The sequence below is a fragment of the Lepidochelys kempii genome, chromosome 6 (genome assembly GCF_965140265.1).
Source record: "Lepidochelys kempii isolate rLepKem1 chromosome 6, rLepKem1.hap2, whole genome shotgun sequence".
Classification (NCBI taxonomy): Eukaryota; Metazoa; Chordata; order Testudines; family Cheloniidae; genus Lepidochelys; species Lepidochelys kempii.
Window position 1 is genome coordinate 69,657,688 of NC_133261.1, and position 22,513 is coordinate 69,680,200.

General features: G+C 41.2%; 1 protein-coding gene across 4 annotated transcripts in view; it reads left to right on the top strand.

The window, feature by feature from the left end:
* Nucleotides 1-22,513, top strand: part of UBR1 (ubiquitin protein ligase E3 component n-recognin 1) — a 149,760-nt gene that overhangs the window by 58,906 nt on the left and 68,341 nt on the right. For 2 of the 4 annotated variants that reach the window (XM_073348599.1, XM_073348598.1), the window contains exons 20-27: nt 213-276; nt 6,287-6,411; nt 7,738-7,790; nt 9,104-9,275; nt 11,454-11,502; nt 12,235-12,389; nt 15,547-15,646; nt 21,740-21,849. In XM_073348599.1, coding sequence (XP_073204700.1) covers nt 213-276; nt 6,287-6,411; nt 7,738-7,790; nt 9,104-9,275; nt 11,454-11,502; nt 12,235-12,389; nt 15,547-15,646; nt 21,740-21,849 — 828 coding nt within the window. The remainder of the gene's footprint in view (nt 1-212; nt 277-6,286; nt 6,412-7,737; nt 7,791-9,103; nt 9,276-11,453; nt 11,503-12,234; nt 12,390-15,546; nt 15,647-21,739; nt 21,850-22,513) is intronic. The other 2 variants (XM_073348601.1, XM_073348600.1) reach the window with 1 other exon arrangement.

Genomic DNA, 22,513 nt, shown 5'->3' on the forward strand with positions numbered 1-22,513 from the left:
ATTCACAGAACAATCCCCACAGATGATAGTCTACACAGTGTCTCCAGACTGTAATGCTTCAGGTTGGAGGGTGTTTTTTCTATTAAAATAGTAAATTGTGAACATTTGGGCTGAGACCAATGTCATCTGTGGAAACCCTTAACTTCAAGCCTGGATTTCCCACTTAACTGCATCATTCCCTGACTCAGCAACCTTTTTTTTAACCCCTATAGGATTTGACCAAGCAATGTAATATATTAATAGAAGAAATGCTGCAGGTTCTCATCTATGTTGTGGGTAAGATACTCTGTTTACAGTATAAATGAGATCTGATTTTGTGTTTTGGAGTTTCTTTTGCTTTTTGGATTGGCTGTAATTTAGCTTCTTTCCTCTCTGCAGGGCAGTACTTAGATATTTGCTGCTGGAAGGCACAGACTTGATGGATGACCTTTTCTGTTAGACAATTCTCTGTATTTTAATTTAGAGGATTGGGGTTGGTATTGGATAACTCTTAAGTAGATGGTTCTGTGACATGCAAACATGACATCTGAAACCAGTGTGTCTTGTATACAGTTTAGCCTGTTAGATAATTCCACACTTTGTTATTCAGGTATAATAAGAGAAGAATCTATCCCTTAACTTTATGCCTGATACCCATTATCCTGATGTGAGATGTAATTAACTATAAAATATTTCTAATGTTGTATACATTGCTGTACCATGTATAGGTGACAGTACTTGAGAAAGCAAAGCAAATCCCTATACCTCACCAAAGAAACATTATTATAATAAAACAGTAATAACCCTGAATATTTGGGTTTGTGATGATCGGGAGATAGGGTTTCCCAATTTTGGTTGGATGTATTCCTGGAGGTTTCAGCACATGACTTAATCTTTAATTCCTGTAGACTCCAGGGCAATGCTGGAGGGATGGCAACCCTACCAGGAGAACCACATGGTGAATTGCCTGCTGGGCGCAAAGATTGGGGACCTCTCAAGACATCTAGACCGACTTATGTGTAGTGCTGGGGAGGATCTGGTGGTTGTGATACATGTAGGTATCAATACTTAGGGAAAGGTAGGAGAGAGGTTCTGAAGGCCAAATTTAGGCTGCTAGGCAAGAGATGAGAGTTCAGGACCTCCATGGTAGCATTCTCTGAAATGCTTCCAGTTCCACATGCAGGGCCAGTTAGACAGGCAGAACATTGAATGCATGGATGAGAGGATGGTGTTTGGGAGGAGGGATTTAGGTTTATTAGGAACGAGGAACCATTTGGGAGATTAGAGAGGCTACAAAAACAGATTTCAGAGTAACAGCCGTGTTAGTCTGTATTCGCAAAAAGAAAAGGAGTACTTGTAGCACCTTAGAGACTAACCAGTTTGAGCATAAGCTTTCGTGAGCTACAGCTCACTTCATCGGATGCTTACTGTGGAAACTGCAGAAGACATTATATACACGGAGACCATGAAACAATACCTCCTCCCACCCCACTCTCCTGCTGGTAATAGCTTATCTAAAGTGATCACTCTCCTTACAATGTGTATGATGATCAAGTTGGGCCATTTTCAGCACAAATCCAGGTTTTCTCCCTCCCCCCCCTTTTTTTTTTCCAAAAACCACACATACAAACTCTTGGATTTATGCTGGAAATGGCCCACCTTGATTATCATACACATTGTAAGGAGAGTGGTCAGTTTGGATGAGCTATTACCAGCAGAAGAGTGAGTTTGTGTGTGGGGGGGTTGGGGTGGGGGGTGGGGTTGAGAAGACCTGGCTTTGTGCTGGAAATGGCCCACCTTGATTATCGTGCACATTGTGGGGAGAGTGGTCGCTTTGGATGGGCTGTTACCAGCAGGAGAGTGAGTTTGTGTGTGTGGTTTTCGGAAAAAAAGTGGGGGGGTGAGAACCTGGATTTGTGCTGGAAATGGCCCAACTTGATTATCATACACATTGTAAGGAGAGTGATCACTTTAGATAAGCTATTACCAGCAGGGGAGTGGGGTGGGAGGAGGTATTGTTTCATGGTCTCTGTGTATATAATGTCTTCTGCAGTTTCCACAATATGCATCCGATGAAGTGAGCTGTAGCTCACGAAAGCTTATGCTCAAATAAATTGGTTAGTCTCTAAGGTGCCACAAGTACTCCTTTTCTTTTTACAAAAACAGAAAATCCAGTAATAATATGGGACTTCAACTATTGCCATACTAACTGGGTATATGTCTCCTCCAGATGGGATGCAGAGATAAAATGTAACACCATTTCAAAAAAAAGTCTCCAGAGGCAATCCTTAAAATTACAGGCTGGTAAGCCTAACTTCAGTACCAGGCAAATTGGTTGAAACTATAGGAAAGAACAGAATTATCAGAGACAGAGATGAACACGGTATGTTGGGGAAGAGTCAACATAGCTCTTGTAAAGGGAAATCATGCCTCACCAATCTATTAGAATGCTTTGAGGGAATCAACAAGCATATGAATAAGAGTGATCCAGTGGATATAGTGTACTTTCTGAAAGTCTTTGACAAGGTCTCTCACCAAAGGCTCTTTAGCAAACTAAGCAGTAATGGGATAAGAGGAAAAGTCCTCTCATGGATCAGTAACTGGATAAAAGATAGGAAACAAAGGGTAGGAATAAATGGTCAGTTTTCAGAATGGAAGGAGGTAAATGGCGTGACACCCAAGGTTCAGTATTGGGACCTGTGCTGTTCACAGTATTCATAAATGATCTGGAAAAAGGGGTGAACAGTGAGGCAGCAAGTTTGGACATGATACAAAAGACACTTAAGTCCAAAGCTGACTGAGGAGAGTTGCAAAGAGTTCTCACAAAACTGGGGAACGAAATGGCCGATGAAATTCAGTGTTGAGAAATGCAAAGTGTAATGTACATTGTATAGTTGAGATTATTTTTTCCAAAATGACGGTCTAAATTAGCTGTTACGGTTCAAGAAAGAGATCTTGGAGTCATTGTGGATAGTTCTCTCTCTTAATGATCAGCTGTGGTCAAAAAGGCTAACAGTATGTAACAAATTATTAGGAAAGGGATTGATAATAAGAAAAGATAAATCCATGGTGAGTCCACACCTGGAATACTGCTTACAGTTCTGATCTCCCTATCTCCAAAAATATATTAGAATGGAAAAAGCACAGAGAAGGGCAACAAAAAATGATTAGGTGTATGGAACAGCTTCCATATGGGGAGAGATTAAAAAGAGTGGGTCTGTTTATCTTAGAAAAGAGGTGACTGAAGGGGAATAGGACAGATTGATAAAATCATGAGTTGTGTGGAGAAAGTGAATAGGGAAGTGTTCACATAACACGAGAACCAGGGGTCACCCAATGAAATTAAAAGGCAGCAGGTATAAAACAAACAGAAGGAAGTACTTCTTCACACAACACAAAATCAACTTCTGGAACTTGTTGCCAGTAGAATGTTGTGAAGGCCAAAAGTATAACTGGGCTCAAAAAAGAACGAGATAAGTTCATGGAGGATAGGTTCCATCAGTGGCTCAATAATTGCCCTGTACTGTTCATTCCCTCTGAAGCCACTAACAGGCCACTGTTGAAAGACAAGATACTGGGCTAGAAGGACCACTGATCTGAACCAGTATGGGGTTCTTATGGGCAGCAAAAAAATTTAACAGTTTAAAAAAAAAAACAACAAAAAAGAAACTTCCTCCCTTTTGCCCTCAAATATCTTTTGGGAGATAGTTTCACAAATTTGTCCTATGAAATATCTGTACAGGAGTATGGTGGTTCTTTGACTGATTGCACATGTCCATTCTATTTCAAGTGTGCGCATGCCCAGCGCACTAGTGTCAGAAATTTTTCCCTCCGATGTACCCATCAGTATCTTTTCTCGTGTTGCTGTGCAACGGTATAAAAGGTGGAGCCAACCCATCTCTGTTCTTTTTATCGCCTGTGACGATTGTCGCAGTGTTTTACCTTGCTGTTGTAGGTGTTTCCCTTTTTCTTTGTGTTTTGTTGTTTTATAGTCTTAGTTTAATTTTCTACTATTAGTTTTCCTTTTTTAGTAGTTTACTTAGTATAACTGGTTCCCTCTGGATTGGGTTCTGATGCCCAGGGCTAGGGCACACTTCAGTCCCCAGGTTTCAAACTTTGCGATGCATGCAAGAAACCAGTGCCAGTCAGTGACCACACTGTGGGTGCCTGAAGTGCCTAGGAGAAGCTCATGTTAGGGAAAGGTACCAAATCTGCAGGGACTTTAAGCCAGAACTAAAAAAACCACGGAGGTCAAACTAAGCATCTTAGGGAGACAGCTTTGTTCCCACCCTTGGAGTCTTCCTACTCAGGGTAGGCACCAAGTGCCTCTGCTTTGGTCAGGAGCACTTCCACTGTGATGGGAGAGTCTCAGCGCCAATCTCCTTCTCCGGTACCTAAGAAGCAGCAGTGGAGGACTGCATCTGAAGACCTGTAATCCCAGGTGAGCAAGGTCCCCATCCAGTGATCAAACTGGGAAGAAGAGGAGAAAGGTATCTGCACCACAGAGTGCTTCAGCACCAAGTGCACTCTATCCTCAGCAGCAAGAGAGTCTCCCGATGCCGTCAACACCCAAGGTATATGCCATGGCACACAGTCTTCACTGAGCATCCAGCAGACATCTCAACCATTACCGATGGACAATATAACGGATTTGCTGGCTACTAGTGTTCCGTACCCAATATCAGGGGGTACCAGAGTGTCCACAGGGTACCCATCATATGCAGCCCATCTATAATTTCCCCAATGTTGTCCTCTAAGGACTCCTGGGACCACTCTCTGGCACCAAAGAGACACCTCTCTTCCCTAGCCAGATAAGTTAGAAGTGGGATCTTGCATGTCATGGCTGCATCACACAGGCCTTCAATCTCCTCTGAGAAGTTCTCACCTTTGGTATCCAGCAGAGCCTCCCTGTTGGCTGGCTAGTAGGGAGCAATGATTGGGAAGAAATTGGGCTCCAGAGCCATATCAGTGGCTGTATTGGAACTCGTGGGTTTTCTTGCTGTCTCCAAATCCTCTCCATACCCTCCCGCCTCTACATTCTCCGGTAGACATTGTGAACCTGCATGGCAAGAACTGCAGGAAGCCGCTCCCAGTGCTAAGCCCAGTACTGAACATGGGGAACCTGCCTAAGTGAGTCTCCATTTGGAGGGATTGGGCAAATCACCTCAATTAGTGTTGGATTCCTCCTCCTCATTGTCTGAGTAGTATCTGGTGTTTCCTCACTTGCCCCAGATAATTATTGGGCACACCAGGACCTCTTACAGAGGGTGGCTTCCTCACTAAATATTCAAGTGGAAATAGGTCAGGGGAGCTCATGCAGATTGATTGATATCTTGGGATCTGTGGACCTTCTTGAGCAGTGCTCCCAATAAATGAGGCTGTTCTGGAACCCACTGCAGTATATTATGGCAACCATCATCTTCCCTGCCTCCTAAAGCCCTAAGTGGACTGATTGGAGGTATCCTGTCCCCTTGAAGGGGTTTAAACACGTGTGTTTGGTCCTGTCCCGTCCCCCCACCCTCCAGCCCCAAGGCAAACCCACAGCAAGACCAGGGCTGTTCTCTCAGCTGCCTAGACTCACCCCTCCAATAGAGCCTGCAGTGACTCATCACTAGGGCTGTGTCTACGCTACTGCGGTAAGTCCTATGCTACGCAACTCCAGCTATGTGAATAACATAGCTGGAGTCAACGTACCTTATGTTGAATTACCACGGGGGGTCGACGGGAAAAACTCTCCCATCAACTTACCTTGCTCTTCTTGTTGGGGGTAGAGTATGGGGTTGGTTAGAGAGCGATCTGCTGTCGATTTGGCGGGTCTTCACTAGACTCGCTAAATTGACTGCCGGTGGATCGATCTCAGAGCACTGATCCTGGCTGTAGTGTAGACCTGCCCCCAGGCATGCTGCAGCAGCTCAGCTTCACTGTCTCATCCCATAAGCAGAGCCTGCACTGACTCAGCCCTCATGTATGCTGAAGCAGTTTATTCCTGAGCAGAGCCCGAATGGCGCAGTCCCACAGTTTGGGGACCATTGGGGTAGAGAGTGGCTCCACCCTTTGGTACCGCTGTGTAACAGTAGGAGGCAGCAGAGGGGGCATGCGCTGACCTGATGGGTACAGCTGAGGGAAAAATCTCCAACACTAGTGCACTGGGCATGCGTGCATCTGAAGTAGAATGGACAAGTGCAGCATATTTTGAAGAAGAACAATTACAGAGCAGGTTAGTAACTGTTTTTCTGTATGAGTGAATCATAAGTGTTTTTTTAACCTTCATGTTTTCCTTTTTCCTCCTTTTATGGCTTCCTGGTAGGGGAAAGATACGTGCCTGGAGTGAGTAGTGTGACAAAAGAAGAAATTACCATGAGAGAAATTATTCATCTGCTCTGCATTGAACCAATGGCTCACAGTGCTATTGCCAAATCTTTGCCTGAGAATGTGAGTCTTTTTCTCTCCCTCCCTCCCCCGCTTTCTCCCCGCTTTCTTCCCTCTTCTTTCTCTTTTCTGCTCCCTGTTTCTTTAGATGAAAGTGTTTTTTGCTTTTTCTTTTGGTGGAAACCACAGATCTTGGATTTAGAGTTACAGTGAAATATGACTGCATTTCGGTAAGATGAGTATTTTCCCCCTTGTTAAAGGTAAATGCATGGTGCTCTTCAAGGGAAATTTAACAGTCCACAGTTACTCGTGTGTCTGTGTCCTTCAGACTGGCACCCTGCAACCAAGAACATCCTAGAACCAGCCATTGTCCTAGTACAATATACACATTCATAGTATGGTTCTAATCTGAAAAACTACTGTAGGAGGATTGCATTTTGGTACTCAGGGAGCAGAACTATTGAGTTTATTCTGAGTCATAGCTACTAACTTCTATGACAAATATCTTTTAAATGATTTCTTCTGTTGGACCTCCAGAGCTAGTGTAGCTGAAAGAGGGGGAGCCAAACTCTATTCCATCTTGTGCATCAACAGTATTTTTTATTAAATTCTAATTGGTTACCCTTGTGCAAATCCACTGAAAACAATTGCACAGGTGTAGTTGAAAGTATAGTTTTGTCCTTCTGATAAAGAACAAGATGGAAAGAATTCATTTTAATTGTCACAGCCCAGACTGATTTTATGGGGTTGGCAGTTAAAAGAAAAAACCATCATTTTTGCTTTCAAACTGAGTATATTATGAAAATTATTGTAAACCCTAAACATAGAATCCACAAATGACATTTTTAGAGACTAACCTTTCAGAATTAAAAACTGTGTGGCCTGCCCTCCCTTAATAGTAAGGTGAAAAATTGCTCTTTGGATGGGGCACATCTCTGATACAAGTAACGTCTGATGGTAGTTCAGTGAGCAAAGGAGTCTTGATGTTCTTTTGGACATCCTTTTACATTTCCCATTCCTGGGGTGGGCGTACTTAGTATTTTACTCATCACCAAATTTGTAATTTGAATATCTGAATTTTGGATGAATGTTGACAAAAAAACATTAGTCCATAGGTTAAATATGGAATTGATCTAGATGGCTCTTCATACTTTACCATGCAAACTGTCAGTGGGTTTTTGTTGCATTAATAATGGTGTGTTTCACAAGTGATCAATTTGAGGTGATTTTATTAGAGTAGATACAGGCTGGTATAGATTCTGATACTTATAGGTTAGTCTTGCATGTTCTGAACTGTCATATTTTAGTCCTAATATTCTAGATTGTAACCTAATACTGTAGTATATATGTGTATGTAAAAATATGCTCTGTGTTTAAATGTTTTAACAGGAAAACAATGAAACTGGCTTGGAGAAAGTAATAAACAAAGTGGCCATATTCAAGTAAGCTCTTAATACTACTTTATAGATGACATGCAGGTGAAGGGATGAGAGCTCCCAAGGGATGATATGTCTACACTGAAATAAAAAAAATCCACAGCACTGAGTCTCAGAACCTGGGTCAATTGACTTGGGCTTGTGAAGCTTATGCTGCGGGGCTACAATTTGCAGGGTAGACACTCGGGCTGGAGCCCAAGCTCTGAGACCTATCCCATTCGCAGGGTTTCAGAGCCTGGGCTCTGGCCCAAGCCCAAATGTCTACTCTGCAGTTTAGCCCCATGCGCCGGAGTCAGCTGACCTGAGCCAGCTGCGACCATGCTGCTTATCTTTTATTGCAGTGTAGACGTACCCTTAGACTGTTGGTCATGCTACACAAACTCCTCTCCTGTTTTGTAAGCTTGAAGTATATTTGCTTTCATTTTTGCATAGAAAAGTAAGTGTAAAATAGGGATATGGAAGTCCCACATACTAATGGAAGAGATTTTTCAAAACTCACTTTCTTTTGTAGTAGCTGTCCACCATACTGCTATCTGCCTTTTTTACCTTTTGAAAATCTCCTCAGTGTTTGGTTTAGACTGCTCTTTACTTGTTTACTTGCTTTTCTGTCAGAAAACTGTTGACTACCAGCTGTAGGTAGAAAAGATCCTTTTCATAGGTAACCAAGGAAACCATTGCTTTGGTACTTTGACATCTGAATTGGTTTTGATCAGTTATGATTCTGTCAAAAAAACAAAACAAAAAACACCACACAACAAAAACTTCCAATTCAATTGCTGTAGTCTCCCTTATTTTGAATTGCTTGTGGCTTGCTCCTTTTACATTTAACCAAAGGGAACCATAGATATAGCTAGGATTTTTGTTCTGAGGGTAGGATGGGGGTTAAAAGAAGAGACCATTCAGTGTACTTCACTGGGAAGCATATCATTATGTTTCTTAGATTAGTGCCTAGCTTGAAAAGGAACTGCAGATTATACAGTGAGGCACCATGCAGGCCAAATGCCTGAAACTCGAGGAGAAAGTCTTAATTAATTCATCTGTGAATAATCTCCTGGTACCATGTGTCAGAGAAGCTCCTGCAATGGGCAGGATCCATAGGAAAGTGTATTTCTGGTAGTGAAAAGCTGGTAACTGAATTTATCTGCAATTTGTAATGTAATGAAGTTGCCATCCTTGTTTAAATATGCAGAGCCAGGTCCCATTGTGTTCCATTTCACTCTTAACATTTCCTTAGGAAGTAATTGCATTACTTGCAACTTGTGCTATAAATAAACACTGAGGATTTGTTGTTAATCCATGTACTATAAATGTTTTTTTAGGAAACCAGGTGTGTCAGGCCATGGAGTTTATGAATTGAAGGATGAATGCATGAAAGAGTTCAATATGTTCTTTTATCACTATACCAAGACTCAGCACAGCAAGGTAGGCAATGTGAAGGGAAGAGGAGAGCACACACTTTTTCTCTGCCTAAACAAACCTGGTGTACTGAAGGTAGGGATATAATGGAGTCTCAAGATGGTAGAGTGCTTAATAATATATCTCTGATTTATTTCTTTTAATGTATTCTACTTAACCCTCAAACCATACTCATAAGGAAGCTAACTTTTGGTTTTTTGACAGAGGAGACAGCGAAGACGTTTTTCATGTGACAAAAACTGTTCTTCTGTAATTAAGCTGTAAAAAGCTACCACCAATCTTCCAGTAAAACATTATTCAGATTCACAAACACAACTCTACTAATACACAAAGAGAATCTTGATAATCCCAGCTTCTGTGCAGCACAAGAAAATACCAATGTCGGGGTTTTTGGTGTATGTGTAGCTTTTTTTTTTTGCTTTTTTTTAAAGAAAAATCAGTTCTAATGCATCCTGTGAGTTCAGAATATTTAGGCTGGGAATTTTGATAGGCGCCTAAAGCATTTAGGTGCCTGTCTCCCACTAAAATTCAGGGAGAGTTGAGTGCTTAACTCACTTGGATCCCTTTGAAAACTCCAGCCTAAATTTTCAGCCTTTTAACAACAGGTGACAAGCAATGTAGATTGCATACTGGAGACAGACTCCAACTAGGGAACATATTATAGAAAGTGTAGTGAAGACACAATGGGACAGCTCCTTTGCCAGTGTAAATCCATGGAGCTATGGTAACTTACACCAGCCAAGGATCTACCCCAAAGCATTTTAAGAGCAGTACCTGTGTGGTTTTCCCTTCCCCATCCCCACATTACAGTTATTTTTTCCCTCTGTTTCTGCTATGAAGTTTGAAATCTCCATTTACTCTCTTCATGTTTAAGTTCAGCTAAACCTTTAGTTGCACATTATAGCTTCCTTTTGTGTATGGCAGTAAAAGGAATTAGATCTCTTTGGGATGCCAGATGTCGCACAAGACTGTTAAGCTCTAGTAAAAAAATACCCATTTAAAAAAATAAGATGCCAGGTCAAAAAAAGACAAAATACTAGCTCACCCAAACAGGAGAAAAAGCATAATTTGGCCCTAAATAAATGTGCATAGTTCCACAGTGCATTTAAAAGATTTAAAAAAATTGTCTTGTTCTGTGCCAGTGGCCCTCAGAGTATGGGGCGTGCTTTGCTAGGTGGGTGTGGAGGACTGTCCGTGGGGTGTGGCGGAGAGGGAGCAAGCCAGCGCCACCCAGCCCCTCCCCCCCAGCTCTGCTCCAGTCCCGCTCCCGGCTCCACACAAGCCCCCAGCAGCCGCAGCTTTGTTCCTGGCTCGGGGCCAAGGCTGGGAGCAAGGCCAGGAGTGGAGCCACAACTGGCTGCAGGCCCAGCTGCCAGCCTCCACTTCAGCCTGGCTGCGGCTCTGCCCCAGCCTTGGTCCCGCTCTTAGCCCCACCCCAAGCTGCAGCCCGAACCTCAGCCCCCTTAACCCTGTCTACCCTCCCACCCCGAGCTGCGGCCCCACTCCTGGCCCTGGCTCCAGGGGTGGGGGAACATGGACAGAGGTAAGGGGGGGGCAGGGCGACCCTCAAAAGTTTGGGGACCGCTGGTCTGGGAAAAGTGAAGTAATTGCGTTGCTTATTTGTAGTATAATATGAGTCAAAGCAGATCTTTACAAATCATTTATCAATTTTTTTGTATCTTTTAGGCTTCCCTGGATGAGCAGTATTGTATCGAAGTTTTAAAAAAAAATCAAACTAATAAAAATTTGCAAAATATATTAGATATGGTTACCCATAAAGAGATCTTCAAATTTTTTTCCCCCTTCTTTGAGATATGCAGATCCGAAGAACTACTAATACATTTCTTACATTCTTGCAATAGGGGAAAGTTTAAATGCATAGGCTCTTTTTGAAAGAATTGACTTCCTCATAGATGTTCACAAGAGAATATGTTGAATTTGTATTTGTATTAATCGATAGGTACTATACCTAGAACTTCAAGGGAATAATTGTAGTTTTCCACACACTGTTACAAAATGTACTAAGAAAAATTAATCTTATCCCTACTATAGGTATACTGTCATGTTTGCACTGGCTTTATTATCCAGGCCCGCAACATGTTTTCATATGCTGATGTATTATACAGTGTGAGTGGAGTGTCAAAGTAAATCTCAGTGGATCTTCCAACGTTTATTAGTCTAGTGTCCCTGATGGTTTCACTAAAGAATCCTCCTTTGCTGTTGGTACAGTAACGTAGGCCAACTTTCTTACAGGCTGAACATACGCAGAAGAAGAGAAGAAAACAAGAAAACAGAGATGAAGGTAAAAAGTTGGACTGGATGATAGAGCAAGTGCTATGGTTTGGTGTACCAGTCTTTTTGTGCTTACAAAATAAAAATTTTGGTATGTGGCTCAGGGATTGACAATGGGATAGAAATTGTATTGAATCTAGGGTCACAGGTTGGAAATAGACTTAGGTCTTTAGTGACCAGAACTTGTTACCACCAGACATCTTTTTGGTGATTATTGTTGTTGTTTTTTTAACAATTGGGAGGGCTGTCAGTTTAGTTTTTTAGTGGACAGATGCCCACAAATTCAACCCACCGTCAAAACAGTCACACTTGTTGACAATCTAGAAAGACCAAGGGGACTAAAGTAATTTTTCTCCTTTTTATAGGTGGTTCTTCTGGGATAGGGTTGGTGGGGTAGTGTAGGGAAGATTGTACTGCTGCTGCCAGTGCTGTGCCTGTTCTATGGATGACTTCATTTTAAACTATCATAAATCTGATATCTTTCACAAACAATTTAAACTCACTTTAAAAGTCACAAACTCCATGTATCAGAAACTTAGAGATAAGACTATAATGTTTCAGTTGTAACAGAACTATTATCCCCTCTTTCCCTAACCTCCCTTTTTAATTCCACAATCACCATTCAAACCTCACTCACTCACTCACTTGGTAGCAGCGTACCTGTTGTCTCCACTTCCTGCTCACAATCTGGTAGGAAATATTAGGCAGTTATTAATATGCCTGCATGTGACTTCTTTTCTAGCACTGCCACCTCCTCCCCCTCCTGAATTCAACCCAGCATTCAGCAATGTGGTGAAAATTCTGAACTGTGATATCATGATGTATATCCTCAGAACTATCCTTCAAAGGGCAGTACAACTGGAGACCCACTTATGGACAGAAGCTATGATCCAGATGGTATGGATTGCATTAGTATTTTCCTCCTTAATTTGGGTTAACTATTGATGCTAAAACACACTCTTGTGCGTTTATATGTAAACACACAGCACACGACAGTAAACTGTAATCTTGCATATCTCTTGAACATTAGCATAACGTAGTAGATTTGATTTCAGAGTAGCAGCCGTGTTAGTCTGTATCCGCAAAAGGAAAAGGAGTACTTGTGGCACCTTAGAGACCAACAAATTTATTTGAGCATAAGCTTTCATGAGCTACAGCTCACTTCATCGGATGCATGCAGTGGAAAATACAGTGGGGAGATTTATATACACAGAGAAAAAGCACAAGAACAAATCCGCACAAACACACCCCTGGAACCCTGACCAGGGGTATTCTATCTGCTACCCAAGATCCATAAACCTGGAAATCCTGGACGCCCCATCATCTCAGGCATTGACACCCTGACAGCAGGCTTGTCTGGCTATGTAGACTCCCTCCTCAGGCCCTACGCCACCAGCACTCCCAGCTATTTTCGAGACACCACTGACTTCCTGAGGAAACTACAATCCATAGGTGATCTTCCTGAAAACATCATCCTAGCCACTATGGATGTAGAAGCCCTCTACACCAACATTCCACACAAAGATGGACTACAAGCCGTCAGGAACACTATCCCCGATAATGTCACTGCAAACCTGGTGGCTGAACTTTGTGACTTTGTCCTCACCCATAACTATTTCACATTTGTGGACAATGTATACCTTCAAATCAGCAGCACTGCTATGGGTACCCACATGGCCCCACAGTATGCCAACATTTTTATGGCTGACGTAGAACAACGCTTCCTCAGCTCTCGTCCCCTAATGTTCCTACTTTACTTGCGCTACATTGATGACATCTTCAGCATGTGGACCCATGGAAAAGAAGCCCTTGAGGAATTCCACCATGATTTCAACAATTTCCATCCCACCATCAACCTCAGCCTGGACCAGTCCACACAAGAGATCCACTTCCTGGACACTGTGGTGCTAATAAGCGATGGTCACATAAACACCATCCTATACCGGAAACCTACTGACCGCTATGCCTACCTGTATGCCTCCAGCTTTCATCCAGACCATACCACATGATCCATTGTCTACAGCCAAGCTCTACTATACAACCGCATTTGCTCCAACCCCTCAGACAGAGACAAACACCTACAAGATCTCTATCAAGCATTCTTACAACTACAATACCCACCTGCTGAAGTGAAGAAACAGATTGACAGAGCCAGAAGAGTACCCAGAAGTTACCTACTACAGGACAGGCCCAACAAAGAAAATAACAGAACGCCACTAGCTGTCACCTTCAGCCCCCAACTAAAACCTCTCCAACGCATCATCAAGGATCTACAACATATCCTGAAGGACAACCCATCACTCTCACAGATCTTAGGAGACAGGCCAGTCCTTGCCTACAGACAGCCCCCCAGCCTGAAGCAAATACTCACCAGCAACCACACACCAACAGAACCACTAACCCAGGAACCTATCCTTGCAACAAAGCCTGTTGCCAACTGTGTCCACATATCTATTCAGGGGACACCATCATAGGGCCTAATCACATCAGCCACACTATCAGAGGCTCATTCACCTGCACATCTACCAATGTGATATATGCCATCATGTGTCAGCAATGCCCCTCTGCCATGTACATTGGTCAAACTGGACAGTCTCTACGTAAAAGAATAAATGGATACAAATCAGACGTCAAGAATTATAACATTCAAAAACCAGTCGGTGAACACTTCAATCTCTTTGGTCACTCGATTACAGACAAAAAAGTTGCAATTCTTCAACAAAAAAACTTCAAAACCAGACTCCAACGAGAGACTGCTGAATTGGAATTTAATTTGCAAACTGGATACAATTAACCTAGGCTTGAATAAAGACTGGGAGTGTATGTGTCATTACACAAAGTAAAACTATTTCCCAATGTTTATTCACCTCCCTCCCCCCAGTTCCTCAGACGTTCTTGTCAACTGCTGGAAATGGCCCACCTTGATTATCACTACAAAAGGTTCCCACCCCACCCCCGCTCTCCTGCTGGTAATAGCTCACCTTAACTGATCACTCTCTTGTTACAGTGTGTATGGTAACACCCATTGTTTCATGTTCTCTATGTATATAAATCTCCCCACTGTATTTTCCACTGCATGCATCCAATGAAGTGAGCTGTAGCTCACGAAAGCTTATGCTCAAATAAATTTGTTAGTCTCTAAGATGCCACAAGTACTCCCTTTTTTTTTTTTTTTTTTTTTTTTTGTAGACTTGATTTGAAAATCTTCCTACATTACACCTTAATTATATGGCACTGGATGACACTTTAAAGTTAGTTATTTGTAGTGTTTGGTAGATTAGCATAAGCTTGGTAAACAGAATCTTACTTTTTCTCTCTTATAGTAATACCATTTCCAGTACATTGTATAGCTTTATTTTAAAGGCACATTGTGTTAATATTTCCAAACTTATAAATGTGGTTAACCAATATTTTAATTGGAAGAAAGGGATCTCTTTGATCCAAAAGGCTGTTTTTATAAATTTTACTGATCTAGCAAAAGGTTTCCCATTATCTGCCTCCTCTATAAACTTTAAATGTAATTTACAGTAGTAATAAGCACTTCGCAAAAGTAAGTATTGCAGTTACATAACTTGAAGTGTCTAACAGTCTTGCCTTGTCTCATCACTGAAAGCTGTTTCAAGACAGTTGCGTTGTCTGGTTTTCTGACTTACAATGCTTTAACTTTCCTTTCTCTATGCTAACCTAAGGACTTCCTCTGTTGTGTTCAGTTGACTAATAAACCCTACTATTTTAACAGTGCCGTATGAGCATCACTGCAAATGCTTTGAGGCACATTAATTCATTAAGAGTGTACAAGTCATCAGCAAAAGTGCAAAACTTGTAGATGGCTGATGTGAAACATGTAAGGATCAACTAAGCTTAATGCAAGGAATAAGCAAGGGCCATGCCTCGTTAAGGACACTAGCATATTCTGTGTATGGTTATTGAATCTTCTGTGTGAGATCAATGCACTTTTGCACTGTGTGATATATTCCTTAAGGTCTTCTGTCAATATGTCCAGTTTTACAGCCAATTGGTAGCAATTGAGTTTTATCACTTCTGTCTTTCACAGGTACTTCACCTCCTTTCTCTGGGCTTACTGGAAGAGAAGCAGCAGCTAGAAAAGGCTCCAGAGGAAGAAGTGACCTTTGACTTTTATCACAAAGCATCAAGTACGTTTCACTTTTTCTGAAGCGGGGAGTGAATTATGCTAACTTCTTATTATAAGGACAAGATTAGACTCAAAAGAAGAGTTAAATCATTGTGTTCAGCAAGGATTTATCCTGTCTTTATTTTCATCGTAGCATTCAGAAACTAAGTGAGACTGCTAGAGTTCTGCTTTGCATCAGTAGAGAAGCCAAATCAGGAATTACATGTCTATGCTCTGGCTTGACAGGTGTAGTGAGGAGAGGATGTGCTGGTTTCCAAAGAAAGTGCTAAGAGTAATATTGAAGATAGTTGTGCCCATCTGTGAGGGTTACAGAAGAGGTGCCATATTGGGCCACACTGTTGTCCTGTATCCTATCTCAACAGTGGCCCATATTAGAGCTTCAAGGGGAGGGTACAGAAAATGGCAATTATGGAGTGATCCACCCCTGTTTTCCACTTCCGGCTGCTGGTTGTCAAAGGTTTAGGGTCACCTCAACCATGGGATTGCAACCCTGACCATACTGGCTAGTAGTCATTGATGGACCTGTCCTCCATAATCTTATCCAATTCTCTTTTGAACCCAGTTATACTTTTGGCCATCATGAAATCCCATGGCAATGAATTCCACAGGTTAGGTGTGCATCATGTGAAAAAGTGTACTTCCTCTTGTCTGTATTAAATCTGCTGCCTGTTAATTTCATCAGATGACCCTGGGTTTTGTTTTGTGGGAAAGGATAAATAACGCGCCTCTCTCTCTCTCCACTTTTTCCAGACCATTCATGATTTTATAGACCTATCATATCTCCACTTAATCTTCTCTTTCCTAAACTGAACAGCCCTAATGCTTTGTTTCTCCTCTTCTGGAAGTAATTTCATAGCCTTGATAGCCCTTCTCCAATTCCATTATATCCTTTTTGAGGTGGAGCAAGCAGAACTGGACACAGTATTCAATGTGTGGGTGAACCATGGATTTATAAAGTGGTATTACGATATTTTCTGTCGTATTTTTTTATCTCTTTCCTAATAGTTCCTAACATATTGTTAGCCTTTTTGATTGCTGCTGATCGTTGAGCAGAACTTTCAGAGAACTATCCACAGTGACTTCAAGATGTCTGTCTTAGATGGTAACAGCTAATTTAGAACCCATCACTATATGCGTGTAGATGGGATTATTTTTTCCAGTGTGCATTACTTTGCACTTATCAGCATTGAATTTCATTTACTATTTTCTTGCCCGGTCATCCAATTTTGTGAGATCCTTTTGTAACTTCTTGCAGTCTGATTTGAACTTAACTATCTTCAAACTTTGCAATCTCTCTGTTCACCCTCTTTTCCATCTTATTTTATTAATATTTTGAACACAACAGGTCCCAATAAAGTTCCTTGGGGGACCCTGCTGTTCATCTCTCTCCATTGTGAAAACTGATCATTTATTCTTAGCCTTTGTTTTCTATTTTTCAGCTCGTTACTGATCCATGAGACCTTCCCTCTTATCCTCTTAGTTTACTTAAGAGCCTTTGATGAGGGACCTTTGTCAAAGGCATTCTGAAAGTCCAAATACACTGTATCGTGTGGATCACCCTTTTCCACATGCTTGTTGACTCCCTCAAAGAATTCCAATAGATTAGTGAGGCATGATTTCCCTTTGCAAAAGCCATGTTGACTCTTCTGCAACAAATTGTGCTTATTTCTATGTCTAATAGTTCTATTCTTTACCATAGTTTCTACCAGTTTGCCTGTTACTGAAGTTAGGCTCTCCAGCCGGTAATAGCCAGGATTGCCTCTAGAACAGGGGTAGGCAACCTATGGCACGCGTGCTGAATGCGGCACACAAGCTGATTTTCAGTGTCACTCACACTGCCCGGGTCCTGGCCACCAGTCCGGGGGGCTCTGCATTTTAATTTAATTTTAAAAGAAGCTTCTTAAACATTTTAAAAACCTTATTTACTTTACATACAACAATAGTTTAGTTATATATTATAGACGTTAAAATGCATTACTGGCACACTCAACCTTAAATTAGAGTGAATAAATGAAGACTCGGCACACCACTTCTAAAAGGTTGCCCCTGCTCTACAACCCTTTTTAAAAATCAACAATACATTAGTTGCCTTCCAGGCATCTGGTACAGAGGCTGACTTCAGTAATAGGTTACATACTATAGTTAGAACTCTTGGGTGGATACCATCTGGTCCTGGTGACTTATTACTGTTTAGTTTATCAGTTTGTTTTAAAATTTACTCCACAGACACATCAGTGTAGGACAGTACTTCAGATTTGTCACCCAAAAAAATAACTCAGATGTGGGTCTCTCCCCCACATCCTCTGCAGTGAAGACTGATGCAAAGGATTAATTTAGCTTCTGTGCAATGGCCTTGTCTTCTTTGAGCACTCCTTTGTCATTTAATGGCCCCACTGGCTGTTTGGTAGGATTTCTGCTTCTGATGTATTTAAAAAAAAAAAAAATGCTGTTTGTAGCAAGTTGCTTCTCAAATTCCTTGTTGGCCCGCCTCATTGTACTTTTATATTTTACATGCCAGAGTTTGTGCTCCTTTCTATTTTCCTCATTAGGCTTTGACTTCCAAATTTTAAAGGATACCCCGCCCCCCCGCCTCGAGTGAAAGAGAGGCTTGCGTTTAACTGGGTGTCCGTTCCCTGACTTCACCAGCCTGTTAGCTACCCAGTCCCCTCTGGGCTATGCCAGCCCTTACTTTGCCTTGCAGAATTATAGGTGTACTCCAGTCTCCAAGGCCCTTTGAAGTGTTCCTTTGTAGTGTCCAGCCCCTTATCCACTGAATGTTCACAGAAATACCAGCTCTGCTTTCCCCAAGGGAACAGTGTACACACCAGCTTGAATGATTCAGCTCAGGATCAGCTCCTTGTATAACATCACATCACTGAGATATATTTATAGTGAAAACAATGATACATTTATTGTCAATGGTTTGAGATTCAAGAGATAGTGAATAAGGATAACAAAAACAAAAAGATTACATATCAAACTATTTCTAGCAACTAAATTTAATTTAGCAGGCTAACCACCTGTCTTAAAGAATTTTCTCACCCCAAATGTGTTTTGCAGTATTTCAACCCAGCCTGGTTTTGATCCTGTTTTCATGAATGAAATAAGTGTCTTCTTTCCTTCTACTTATGTTCCCCAAATTTCATTCTGTCCTCGGGACAGTAACTCCTCCCCCTCCCCTTGCTTGTTTTTACTGAGTCCTGCTTCTTCCCTGTTGACTTTGTATGTTAATAGGCCATCCATTATGTTGGCTTACAATGCTTAATTTAAATGCTGTCAGAGAGTAAAGTGAATAAACATCTTTTATCTGACAGCAAATCTGTTTGTCAATTCTGCCTTGATACAAACTTCAGGAACATATTTTCAGCATACATACATAACTCCTTTCATAGTATCTGTACGTACATTTCACAATGATATTAATTACCTGTGTGATCCTGGCTTTCATTTAAGATCTCCCATAATTTTCTTTGGTGAACCAGAATGTACATACCAGAATCCGGATATTCTGGTAAACTGTTTTGCCAGTTGGTATTGAGGGCATCCTGGGTCATAGTATCCTCCTTCCACTGCAGGACTATCGTGAAGGAGAAGAGGGAAATGTGAATAAGAATTCTTTGAGAAATGACAAATGCCTATGAATGAGCAATGTTTAAAAAATAAACTAACCACACATTTTGGTACCCTTTGACTTGGACAGATCTTAATTTGCCTCCAGATTAAGGGGGTTTTATTACACTAGCGACAACAGTGTAAAAAGGCGAGATTTCACTTATAAACTATATGCAGCATGGTCTTGTGCTCCTTTCCCTTGACTCTAAACCTTATCATTTTTATCTAGAAGATCCTTTGGCTTGCACTAAAATATGCTTAGGTTGAAGGTTGAGTCCAAATCATTTGCATATTTAATCTTCTATTCTTTTTATCTTGTGTAGAATTGCTGCTACATTGTGTAAGGATAAATAGAGAGAGTCCCTTTTGCAAGCTGAACATTATTAGCTCCTGTGATATGGATAAAAAATGAGAAATATGAATCCAAGCCACTGAAGTTGCTTTTATTTAAAGCTTTTGAAAGCACTGACCTTATGAATAAGGTAATCGTGGGTATTTTTAGTAAAAGTCATGGGCAGGTGTCAAGGCTGATTCCCCACTCTGGCACTTAGAGTGCAGAAGGTTGGGACCTGCAAGGATTCTAAAAATTAATACTAGCCACTCCAGGCTTCTATTAAACTCTGAAGGTTACAGCTTCTCTCTGAGCTTGGATGGGTAGATGCTGCCACCACCCAAATGCCAAAAACCCCCTTTTGAATGCAGGAAGGTGCACTTGGGAATTCCTCCCTATGGGGTACCCTCAAGCCCACCCCCTAGGAAGAGCTGAGAGAGAAAACAAAGGAAATCAGCTGTTGCCACCAGCTAATTAAACAACATATGCACAAGCCTCTTAGGACACAAAAACTCAATCCTGTTCTTAAAAAAGGGTAAAAGGTAAATTTTATTAAAAACAAAAAGAAAGAAAATACACATCTGGAACTTAGGCGTTTGCTAGATGTTAAAAGATTTTAAAATTAAGCCTCAAGAATGGTTTTCTTGAGGTCCAGCTTAATGGTTACAAACAAAGCAAAAGTCTTTGGGGGTTAGCACAGAAGAGTCCACAAACCATAAAGAGATAAACCTAATCGCGTCTTTCTAGACATTTCCTGGTCTGCTTATGTGTCTGGGGTTTCAAATGAGTCAGTTCTAGGTATGATTTAATGATTTTTCATACCTTGCTTAAAGCTTTTTACAGCATAGTTCCAGCCCTGTTTTTGCTCTGTCCCCTCTCTCCGGAGAACAACAGACAGACAAAAGGGGAGTCTTGTTTCAATTTTTAAAAGTTCTAGTCTTTCCATTGGCTCTTTTGGTCAGGTGCCCACTCCCTTCCTTTTATCTATGGGCTTTTTTAACTCTCTATAGGTAAAGCAAGTAGAGAACAGCTACTAACAGGGATTTTGTAGCCAACTGGCTGGCTGGGTGTACATAAAAGGGAGCTACCTTCCCCCTTCATTTATCACAACAGGTCACAGGCAATAAAAAAAATTAATGGCTTGTTACCTGTCCATGACTTTTACTATAAATACCCATGACTAAATCTCTGCTCCTGCTGTGGAGGCTGACTGTCCCCAATTGCCTGCTGCTCCAAGGCCTCTGGGGACTACTCTTACTACAGCCTCCGAGGCCCCTGCTCCAGCCTCCCCGGGGCCACCGCTGGGACTGATGCTCGGGCACTCCCCAGGGCCACTTATCCAGCCATCCCGGGACCGCTGCAGCTCAGGCACTCCCTGGGGCCAGCCACACAGCTGGTGTGGCCCAAGCAGTTGCCATGGGTCTCCTGAGCAGCTGGCCCTAGGGTAAGCTGCACTGGCCGCTACAGCTGTGGAGTTACGAAGGTTGCGGAAAGTCACGGAATCTGTGACTTCAGTGACTTCCATGACAAAATCGCAGCCTTACTTATGAACAATATGCAGTAAAAGGGGATATTAGGGAGTCTGAAAAGTACAATCTCTTAATCCCCATTTTTTATCATTCATGTCTTTCTGTTTGTCAAGCAAATTAAAGAGACACAATCAAATTGAACATCCCACTTCTGTCTGGAAAATTTTATACCTACTGTAATTACAAATTCACCAAAGATTACTATTACTGGAAAAATGTCAGTGGACGAATTCCTTGTCAGTATATTTTTGTATATGACAGCATTTTTTGTATAGCGAATTCTGTTGTTTTCCCCTGCATGATCAATTAGGTTGTGATCCTACAAACTGCTCCAGCATCCACATTGAACACCATTAAAGGCAGTAGAGTTCAGTATGAATACAATAACAGGAAGAAGCACTAGAGCATAGATCTGAAAGTCAGGTCTGTGTTACCTATACTTCTACTTTTGGAAGGAACCTAAATGAAAGCTTTCAGAGTAGCAGCTGTGTTAGTCTGTATTCACAAAAAGAAAAGGAGGACTTATGTGTATTGCCAGTATTTTAAATCGTGTTTATAGCAGCAAAAATGTTAGCCAGTATTTCTGAAAACCTGCACATTTATACTTCCTTTCTTTGTAAAGGAATGGGAAGCTCAGCCTTGAATGCTCTGAACATACTAATGCTTCTGGAAAAATTAAAATCGGTTCCTCAGTTAGAAGCGCAGAAGGATATGATCAACTGGATACTGCAGGTAAACAAGGCAGAAGCCAAGTGTAATTTGGCTTTAATAATTCAGCATTTTAAAAGAAAAAAGTTTGACTGCTTTAGCTAATGCAGTAGACACTGTTCACACCTGCCGTGATCTCTTCAGTATCCTACTGTGTTGAAAAGCTTTTTTTTTTTTTTTTTTTTTTTCAGTTGCTGAGATGAGGTGGGGGTTGGTTGGTTAGTTAGTTAGTTAGGACACCACGTGCTAATACAGAATCCAGTGCATGAAAGGGTTACTACTTAAAATTTTGTAAGTCAAAATTTTAGCTAAATAATATTTAGTCGTGACTTTAAAAAAAAAAAAAACTTTCCAATTGCCTTAAATAACTCAGTATTTATATTTCTATAACTTCATTATTCAAGATATTTTAAATAGTAGAGAAGTAAAAAGAAGCTTTGGTGACATCTGTTTGTATTAGTAAAATTGGAAAGTTTTTAAGGTCTGCTAAAATCTATATATATTTTTGGAGAGGGTTAAACATTTTGTAGACTCAGTCTGCAAATTAAATGGCTAAAGTGGAAAAATTACTTTATAAAAAGCACAAAGTTTTAAATGGTATATAAATTAAATTTAAAATGTTAGAGGTTTTCAGGATTTCTGATAAAATAAGAAAATTGTTGGAACAACAAATCCAAACTTAAAGGCA